Source organism: Tachysurus fulvidraco, chromosome 1, assembly GCF_022655615.1.
Source record: "Tachysurus fulvidraco isolate hzauxx_2018 chromosome 1, HZAU_PFXX_2.0, whole genome shotgun sequence".
Lineage (NCBI taxonomy): Eukaryota > Metazoa > Chordata > Actinopteri > Siluriformes > Bagridae > Tachysurus > Tachysurus fulvidraco.
The window spans coordinates 47,691,196-47,702,066 of record NC_062518.1 but is presented as its reverse complement, the minus strand read 5'-3'; the positions used below and the strand labels follow the sequence as shown (position 1 = coordinate 47,702,066).

Genomic DNA, 10,871 nt, shown 5'->3' with positions numbered 1-10,871 from the left:
TATAAAACCACTGTTGATGGGACATCTGCATTAACACCATTCTTATGTTCACTTCATCATCATCATCATCATCATCATCATCATCATCAGTCATGTCGTCTCAATCTTTCCTTCTTGTTCTACTGGTTCTCACCTGCCTTCACACCTTCACTGCAGCCCAGAGTAAGTAAAAGTTCACCTTTTCACCTGTTAGACATTTTATTGTGTGTATTTGTGATGACTTAGTTTAATCAGTTATCATTGAGGGTGGCACGGTGGCTTAGTGGTTAGCATGTTTGCCTTACACCTCCAGGGTTGGGGGTTCGATTCCCGCCTCCGCCTTGTGTGTGTGGAGTTTGCATGTTCTCCCCGTGCCTCGGGGGTTTCCTCCGGGTACTCCGGTTTCCTCCCCTGGTCCAAAGACATGCATGGTAGGTTGATTGGCATCTCTGGAAAATTGTCTGTAGTGTGTGAGTGAATGAGAGTGTGTGTGTGCCCTGCGATGGGTTGGCACTCCGTCCAGGGTATATCCTGCCTCGGATGCCCGATGACGCCTCAGATAGGCACAGGGTCCCCGTGACCCGAGGTAGTTCGGATAAGCGGTAGAAAATGAGTGAGTGAGAGAGGAGAGAGTTATCATCGATCTAACTCTTTTTCTAAGAGGACAAACTGAACAGAGTTTGTCTTGTGTTCATGTTGATGACTGAACGTCTTCCTCATGTCTCACTCCACAGTGGTGTTAATATGAATCTCATACGAAAGTAGACACTCAAGACTTTAAGAATGTGTAGAGTTTCATCACAATTTCTGTTTTTCTCTACAATACTAGAGGTTCATAGAATTCATAGAAAAGTTCAGTATGTTTTTTTTCCACACAGATGTTTGTATCTTCAGAGTAAATGTTGATATCAAACCCATTTCTGCTCTCTGGGATGCTCCGAGTGTTTGTTCATCTAAAAATCAGCTCAGATTTATCATCAACACTAAGATCATCAACAGAGCGACAAACACACGTCTAAAACACACTGAAAGAACAACATGAGTCCTGATTTATCTTAGTTCAGACTCAAACCCCAACCATGATCCATATAAAGTCTGATTATAAAATATAAAAAAATATATTTTTTTTAAACACAATATTTAAATAACAATATTTAAATCTTCACACAGATGTATATGGACCAAGTCACTGCTGTTTCAATTTCCAGAAGACTCCAATCCCTGAAAAAGCTGTGATATCTTATAAAAAAACCCGGACTGACTGTACAAAACCTGGCATCATGTAAGTTTCATTTCACCTTCATCCTTTATTTAATGACATGAAACAGAAAATTATCGTGTTTTAATTGTAGGTCCATAACTGTGGCCTAGATAAATAGAGTAGAATATAATTGAGTAGAATGTAGTGTTCAGTCATTGTGTGTCATTTTGGGACGTGTGTGTATATATCTATGTGTATCTGTAACTCTGTGTGTCTTTGTGTGTGTGTATGAGAGTCTGTGTGTGTCTCTCTATATGTGTATGAGTGTCTATGAGTCTATGTGCGTGTGTATGTGTGTCAGTCTGTGTGTGTGAGTGTGTGTGTGTGTGTGTGTGTGTGTGTGTCAGTCTATGTACGTGTTTCAGTCTTTATGTATCTGTTTGTGCATGTCAGTCTTTGTGTGTATGTGTGTGTATGTGTCAGTCTGTGTGTGTGTGTGTGTGTGTGTGTGTGTGTGTGTGTGTGTGTGTGTGTGTGTGTGTGTGTGTGTGTGTGTGTGTGAGTTTGTGTCAGTCTTTATGTATGTATGTGTATGTCTCTGTGTGTGCATGTGTCTCAATCTTTGTGTGTGTCTCAATCTTTGTGTGTGTGTTTGTGTGTGAACGTTTTCTCTGTTGATTATTTTTACACTGATGTACATCTTCTCTGGTCTGCAGTTTCTACCTTAAGAAAGACAACATGGCGTGTGTGAATCCTTCTGATGTGTGGGTGACCGACATCATGAAAAACATCGACAAGCATCAGGAAGTCTGAGCTCCTGAAACCTCACCCGAGCGATTCAATCCTCTCAACATCATATATGCTTTTCATATTATATCAAATTATTAACGCTTAATTATTATACATCACTTGCAGCATGCAAATGGAAAGAATAAAACTTTCACACGTTTTATTTGTTACTTTATTTTATCATTTTTATTTTTTTTGCATTCAAAGGCATTTGAATCTTGCTTTTATTTACTTTCAACCTTTGCCAATAAATAAATAATAAAAAAACAAATAAATAAATAAAAGTGTTTGTGTTTTGCCTATTTTTTTCATAAATATATAAACATCCTTCCATTTTATATGTATATAAAATTGTATTATTCTTCTCCAAAGATAAGAAGAACAGCATGTTAAAATATTATATACAATAAAAAAAAAGTGTGTGTGTGTCGGGGGGGGGGGGGGGGGGACGGTGGCTTAGTGGTTAGCACGTTTGCCTCACACCTTTAGGGCTGGGGGTTCGACTCCATTGTGAAAAAGGCCCAGCAGAGGTCATACTTCCTTCACCAGCTGAGGAAGTTCAACCTGCCACAGGATCTTCTGAAACAGTTCCACACTGCCATCATCAAATCTATCCTCTGGACCTCAATTACTGTTTGGTTCAGCTCAGCTACCAAATCTGACCTCACGAGATTACAGAGGGTTGCTGGGCAACAGACTACAGAGGGTCCGAACTACTGAGCGAATCATTGGCACAACTCTCCCAACCCTCCAAGTCCTGTACTTCTCCAGAGTGAGCAAAAGGGCAAAGACAATCACTCTGGACCCCTCACATCCAGCACACTCACTCTTTGAACTGTTGCCAGCTGGTCGACGCTACAGAGCCCTGAGCACCAGAACGACCAGACGTAATTCGATTCTTCCATCAGGCAATCCATCTGATGAACACTTAACACACATCGAACACACAACACTTCATTGCACATTTTACACTTGCAAATTTGTACTATGTTTACTTCAATTGTACATTTCATACTTACACATCTGTACATATAAATTGTCGATAGTGTTTACTTCAATTGTACATTTCATACTTGCACACTTGTACATACAAATTGCCTATGTTTGTATATGTATATTTCAACTGCACATTTCAACCTGTACATGTGTACATACAAATTTTGCCTATAATGTATATGTCATTCTGTTACACTGTGGAGCTTTTGTCACTGAAACAAATTCCATGCATGCGAAAACATGCCTGGCAATAAAGCTCTTTCTGATTCTGATTCCCGCCTCCACCTTGTGTGTGTGGAGTTTGCATGTTCTCCACGTGCCTCGGGGGTTTCCTCCGGGTACTCCGGTTTCCTCCCCTGGTCCGAAGACATGCATAGGCACAGGCTCCCCGTGACCCGAAAAGTTCGGATAAGTGGAAGAAAATGAATGAATGAATGAATGAATGAATGAATGAATGAATGAATGAATGAATGAAAATCAGTGTGTTACAAAACATGTTATTGGTTAATGTGGACATTTATTCTAATCCTCAATGTCTTTGTGTATTTACAGCATATGGAAATAAAAGGTGACTTAAACTGCTCTAATTTATAAAACTCTCTGGTTGAGGGGTTAAGGGCCACACTTATGGGCCCAGGAGGGGCAGGAACTAATAAAACTGGAAGAGCAGCATAGATGCAGACATATTTCTCTGTATTATTTTATATATAATGACTCAGTGTGTGTGTGTGTGTGTGTGTGTGTGTGTGTGTGTGTGTGTGTGTGTGTATGTGTGTGTACCATGGAAACCACTATCAATCCCTCATCAGCACTTCACACCTCTTTCTCTCTTTCTGTCACACACACACACACACACACACACACACACACACACACACACACACACACACACACACACACACACACACACAGTTTCTGTTGATCAAAGCACATTTTAAGATGAAACAGTTTTCAGTTTATTTTTGACTAATCATGTGTAATCCTATGTATTAGAACTTCACATCTTCACATTATGGTGCTAATAATTAAGCACTTTTGATAATAACGATTATTAACATTATTTGTGTAATCACGATTGTTTATCTCTCATGTGTGATGTGATGTTAAAGTAGCATGTATTTTGACTTTAATTTGTTGTATGTAATTGTGTTTATTAATCGGTTTTCATTTTAAACGGCTTTATTTTTAAATCAAAGCAGAAAAAAGTTTCATTTGTTTTTAGTCCGAAACCATCCCATTAATATCTGTGTTTGAAAAGTTAAAGCAGAAGTGTAATCTCGCACCATTTGCCGTTCATATTATTGCAGAAGCACAGATCAGAAAAAATGATAATAAATTTTTCCCAGGTCATTAAAAGCAACAGACGAATAAAAATCAAAGGAGAAAACTTGCAGTGAAATGAACGTGTGTGTGTGTGTGTGTGTGTGTGTGTGTGTGTGTGTGTGTGTGTGTGTGTGTGTGTGTGTGTGTGTGTGTGTGTGTGAGAGAGAGAAAGTGTCTGTGAAAAGAATGAAACAGCATACAGATTTTTTTTATTTAAATAGAAAGTATAAACAGGTCGTGTTAATGTTATAGTTATAATGAATGATTATATACTACAGTTTCAGCCATAATTAGGTATAATTAAGAAGATGAATTACAGTCATACATAAGACTACTGAGACTTTTAATGAAAACATTCCAACGAATCATTCATTCGACTCTTTTAAAATTCATACTCAATTTAGTGGTAACTCGTTTTTAATCCCCATTGTCTCAAAGCATTACATTTACATTTACAGCATTTGGCAGATGCCCTTATCCAGAGCAACGTACATAAGTGCTTAAATCTCTAACATTGAATACATTAATGCTGGTTCACTAGGTTACATACTTAAGATACCATGAGTTTAAAACATTTGTTCAAAGTTACAATGAAAAAGTGTCAAAGGTTCATAGGTAAACCTGCCAGCAGTGCATTGCAGTAATCCAGTCTAGAAATGACAAGAGACTGAACAAGTACCTGAGCAGTCTGTGTGGACAAAAATGGCCGAATCCTTCTAATGTTGTAGAGAAGAAACCGACATGAGCGAGTCACATTAGCAACATGAGAGGAAAAGGACAGTTGATTGTCCATGGTTACCCCAAGGTTGCGAGCTGTGGCTGAAAGGGGAGATCAGATCGTTGTGCAAGAATATAGCAAGATCATGACCTGGGGATGAATCACCTGGGATGAACAGCAGTTCAGTTTTGTGTGTGTGGAGTTTGCATGTTCTCCCTGTGCCTCGGGGGTTTCCTCCGGGTACTCCGGTTTCCTCCCCCGGTCCAAAGACATGCATGGTAGGTTGATTGGCATCTCTGGAAAATTGTCCGTAGTGTGTGAGTGTGTGAGAGAATGAGAGTGTGTGTGTGTCCTGTGATGGGTTGGCACTCCGTCCAGGGTGTATCCTGCCTCGATGCCCGATGACGCCTGAGATAGGAACAGGCTCCCCGTGACCCAAGAAGTGGTAGAAAATGAATGAATGAAAGAATGAAAATCAGTGTGTTACAAAACATGTTATTGGTTAATGTGGACATTTATCCTAATCCTCAATGTCTTTGTGTATTTACAGCATGTGGAAATAAAAGGCGACTTAAACTGCTCTAATTTATAAAACTCTCTGGTTGAGGGGTTAAGGGCCACACTTATGGGCCCAGGAGGGGCAGGAACTAATAAAACTGGAAGAGCAGCATAGATGCAGACATATTTCTCTGTATTATTTTATATATAATGACTCAGTGTGTGTGTGTGTGTGTGTGTGTGTGTGTGTGTGTGTGTGTGTGTGTGTGTGTGTGTGTGTGTATGAGAGAGAGAGAGAGAGAGAGAGAGAGAGAGAGAAGATGAAAGACCATGGAAACCACTATCAATCCCTCATCAGCACTTCACACCTCTTTCTCTCTTTCTGTCACACACACACACACACACACACACACACACACACACACACACACACACACACACACACACACACACACACACACACACACACACACACACACACACACAGTTTCTGTTGATCAAAGCACATTTTAAGATGAAACAGTTTTCAGTTTATTTTTGACTAATCATGTGTAATCCTATGTATTAGAACTTCACATCTTCACATTATGGTGCTAATAATTAAGCACTTTTGATAATAACGATTATTAACATTATTTGTGTAATCACGATTGTTTATCTCTCATGTGTGATGTGATGTTAAAGTAGCATGTATTTTGACTTTAATTTGTTGTATGTAATTGTGTTTATTAATCGGTTTTCATTTTAAACGGCTTTATTTTTAAATCAAAGCAGAAAAAAGTTTCATTTGTTTTTAGTCCGAAACCATCCCATTAATATCTGTGTTTGAAAAGTTAAAGCAGAAGTGTAATCTCGCGCCACCTGCTGTTCATATTATTGCAGAAGCACAGATCAGAAAAAATGATAATAAAACATGAGAGGAAAAGGACAGTTGATTGTCCATGGTTACCCCAAGGTTGCGAGCTGTGGCTGTAGGGGAGATCAGATCGTTGTGCAGGGATATAGCAAGATCATGACCTTGGGATGAATCACCTGGGATGAACAGCAGTTCAGTTTTGCTAGGATTGAGCTTTGACTGATGAGCAGCAGAGGTGGGAAGTAACGGAGTAAAAATACTTCGTTACTGTACTTAAGTAAAGTTTTCTTGTATCAGTACTTTACTCCATTATTTATTTTTCGGACAACTTTTTACTTTTACTCATTACATTTTTACACAAATATCTTCTTACATTTTCAAAACGGACTCGTTACTTTTAGTATTATTTCTTCTCATTGAGCGCTGTTTCCAGCCTATCATCCTATCAATGTGTGGCTTTTTCCCCATGTGACTGGTGTACTGTATTATTTACTGGCTATCAGACATAGACTAAGGATAGCGGAGCTAACAATGAGCAGCGCCTACAAAAGGAATGGCTAATGTTCATTCAGAGGGAGTCACCGATGTTAAAATAACTAACAACGAGGACATTCCTGAACACACATGGCCATATATGAGGGAGATGTTTGTAATAATCGGCGTCAAAAAGGATCCCTGGTGAATACGTTGCGAATTGTGTGCAGGGACGGTTTTAGCCCTTTATTAGGGGGGCTTCAGCCCCCTGTCTGTAATCTCAGTCACCCTAAAACTATAAGGATCATTTTTACTTTCATAAACAAACAATAAAAATGACGTTAAAATGCAGGACATGTCGTCGATGGGAAAGAAAATTGTTTATCATTTTGATCCAAAAGCGATTTTTTACTTTGCTTTTACACGCGTGTGTTGTAGTGTTTCAAAAGTGCGTCTTCAGCTGTCTGCTTTATTTGAACGGAGAAGCACAGGTACGCGCAGCGTGCACGCGCAGTCAGAGCTGGAGGCGTTTATCTATAACGTTAATCGGCGGAAAGACACAAAGACGGCAAACCAAAAGCAGTGAAATGTCACTATTCTTATTACCAGAGTTGTCATATAATATATAATATAGAACTCTTCTTGTTTTAAATTCTCACTGAGGGCTAAAACCCCCTAAAGATGAAACCCTAGAACTGCCCCTGGTGTCAACCCAAAAAACACAAAGTGCTTAATTTAATTAACATTAATTTTGTCATTTGTAAAACATCACAATAATTTTGAGTTGTTTTCAAGGACAGAGCTGGAATCTCCCTATAGTTTGGGATATGGCCTTGGTGATACACTTGGTATACATTATATTTCCAAAAGTATTGGGTCACCTGACCTTTCCTACTATATGTGGTTGTTTTCTGATCCCATCCCTACTGAACACCTTTGGGATGAATGTGAACGCGGACTCCACCCTACCTCACCTACATCAGTGCCAGTCTTTCGTAACAATCTTGTGGCTGATGAACACAAATATCCATCAGCACACTCCAAAATTATATATACATACACACACACACACACACACACACACACACACACACACACACACACACACACACACACACACATATATATATATATATATATATATATATATATATATATATATATATATATAAACATGACAATAAACAGGTAGTAGTATCGGCGACTTTTTACTTAAGTACATGTCAGAGCCCATACTTCTTTACTTTAACTTGAGTAAAAGAGTGTAGTCACTACTTCAACTTTTACTGGAGTCTTTTAAAAAAATGCGTATCTGTACTTCTACTTGAGTAAAGGATGTGTGTACTTTTGCCACCTCTGATGAGCAGTCATCCTGATGAAATTTCTGCATCTGCAGAAGTATGGAAACAGAAGAGAGAGAAAAATAAATATATATTAAATATCACAATAATAAAAATAATAATAATAATAATAATAATAATAATAAGAAGAAGAAGAAGAAGAAGAAGAAGAAGAAGAAGAAGAAGAAGAAAATATGATTAAAAAATAAATATATGAATAAATACAATAAAACTTTTTTTAATAATTAATTTAGCATTATAAAAATAATGACTATAAAAAATAACTTTAATAATTAAAGTTCATTTAAATCTTAATTTAAAATATAAAATAATATATCTATATCAACCCGGATTTTAGAGTTATATAACGTGAATCACTGAAAACATGCCAATGAATCATCCAGGAACCCAAAGCTCTTAGTCTAGACTTTTATAGTGAGTCATATGACCTGATTTAATAAGAAAAAAAAACTGATTTCCTTTTCCAACCTGGTATTAAGGTGTGTCTTGGGTGATCGGCGATGAGCAAAAAATATGTAAATCAAAAGAAAGGAAAACAAGTATAACTTAGATATCACACCCTGAGAAAAAACAAATGGCTGACACAAACTGAGCATTACTTTACAGCAAGCTGAATCCTGGAGGTTTGTTCATATCCAAGCAGGTGAAAGATTAAACAGGTGTAAAATTCTGGGACATGTAGTCTGGAGCTGCCATGGTGTGTCATGGGTGTTGGGAGAAGTAGAGTTTGTTACACTGACTAATACGTTTGAACTCTTTCTTGAAGAAGCCGTGGGATAAAATGAAAAACTATTCTGACTCATAAACAGAGGTGATGATTCTGATGAATAATTCTGAAATGTTCCTGTAGTCATCAGTCACTCTGTTGTAATATTATGGAGGCAGTGTGTGTTTATCACATCACATGAAAACAGAAACCACAGTGACAGTGTGTGTTTGTAACACTGGGTTTAACATCATCCACAAACACAAACAAAAAGCTAGATAATTTAAAGAACCATCATTTTATCCAGCATAGACATTAACCTTACACATCACTTTGATATAAAAAAAATAGATAAATAAAACACAACATAGTTTATATTTGTACTAAGTAAATTTCTTAAAAAAAAAAAGGCCAAAATTAGAACGTGTGTCTGTGTGTGGGAACTGTGCGGTAAGTAGTGTGTTTATCTTGTTCTTATCAAAGTGCACACACACATTAGTATAGCATGCACACAAACATACACACACACGCACACTCACACGCACACACAAACACACACACTGTAATGAAAAATAAGAGATACTCTTTTACTCCAGTGAAGCTGCACATATCTGTCTTTGCTTTATTTGATGCATTTGTGCGATGTAAGTTTGGCATTGAAGTGCTAGATGTTCTTTTTCTTTAACTAGAACTTCATGCAGGTTGCCTGTGCAAGGGCTGCTTTTTATCTTTCTTAATCAAAGTGCAACTTTTTGTTGCCTTCAATCTGCCGCCATCATGTCAAACCACACTCTCTTCTTAAGCATGATGTTGCAAAAACAGATCAACAAGTCAATATTCAGTGTATCATGAGCAGATGTTCACATCCATATCGAAAAAAATGTGTGCTGCATATATCAAATCTCATTTCTTGGAAATGGCTGAACAGTTTGTTTATTAATATCATTTCTATAGCAACGTGGACTTGCTTAGTAGACATCCCACATCGTCGCACTGAAAAACTGTTTAAGTGTTTTCACACACAGCTCAGCTCTCGTCTGCAAAAAAACTAAAATCCAGTAAGATTAGAAAACCTCTCCTGAGTGGGTGTCAATGTAATCATAAGAATCTAATGTGATCGACTTTAAATCGTATCATTTATGATGAGTCACTGCTTTTTTTGGTTATGTTCATTTTTTTATTGAATATTTAACCTAAACTAATCAAATATTTAACAAAATATGCCAATATTTCCATTTTTAATTACAGTTTTTGTGAAAAGTAAGTGGCTGCTATTGGTAGTGGTGGCTTAAGTGGTTAAGGCTCTGGGTTGTTGATCAGAGGATTATGCCAAGTCAAGAATGGGGTTCAAGTCCCAGCACTGCCAAGCTGCTACTGTTTCCCTCCTCGAGTAAGGCATTTAACACTCTCTGCTCCAGAGGTACTGTATCATAGCTGCCTGTGCTCTGACCCCAACCTTCTCAGTTGGGTTATGTGAGTAAAAGAATTACACTATGCCACTCCGGTTTCCTCCCCCGGTCCAAAGACATGCATGGTAGGTTGATTGGTATCTCTGGAAAAAAATTGTCCGTAGTGTGTGAGTGTGTGAGTGAATGAGAGTGTGTGTGTGCACTGCGATGGGTTGGCACTCCGTCCAGGGTGTATCATGCCTTGATGCCCGATGACGCCTGAGGTTGGCACAGGCTCCCCGTGACCCGAGTAAATCGGATAAGTGGTAGAAAGTTAATGAATGAGTGAATGAGTGAATGAATGATGAATAAATGAACGAATGAATGAATGACTGAATGTAATGTATATGTGGTGATAATAAAGGCTTCCATTATTATTGGTGAAAATTGCCCATCCTTTTTTCCATGTTCCTTATCCTACACAGGGTAATGGGGAACATGCAGCCCATACATCCCAGGGAATTCTGGATAGAAGTCAGGGGAAACACTGGACAGGGTGCCAACCCATCTCTGGGCACAATC

At 38.2% G+C, this 10,871-nt stretch overlaps 1 protein-coding gene across 1 annotated transcript; it reads left to right on the top strand.

The window, feature by feature from the left end:
- LOC113663547 (C-C motif chemokine 14-like) lies at positions 1-2,253 on the top strand. Its single transcript, XM_027178885.2, has 3 exons — positions 1-162; positions 1,150-1,261; positions 1,897-2,253. The coding sequence occupies exons 1-3, from the start codon at positions 45-47 to the stop codon at positions 1,991-1,993; spliced, it is 327 nt and encodes a 108-aa protein (XP_027034686.2). The 5' UTR covers positions 1-44; the 3' UTR covers positions 1,994-2,253.
- The last annotated feature ends 8,618 nt before the right edge of the window (positions 2,254-10,871 follow it).

Bases quoted from the DNA above. Each gene is read 5' to 3' on its own strand.
- LOC113663547 (XM_027178885.2), top strand. From the start codon at position 45: ATGTTCACTTCATCATCATCATCATCATCATCATCATCATCATCAGTC. The intron at 163-1,149 runs GTAAGTAAAAGT...ATCTTCACACAG, and splicing joins CACCTTCACTGCAGCCCAGA to ATGTATATGGACCAAGTCAC. The intron at 1,262-1,896 runs GTAAGTTTCATT...TCTGGTCTGCAG, and splicing joins TGTACAAAACCTGGCATCAT to TTTCTACCTTAAGAAAGACA.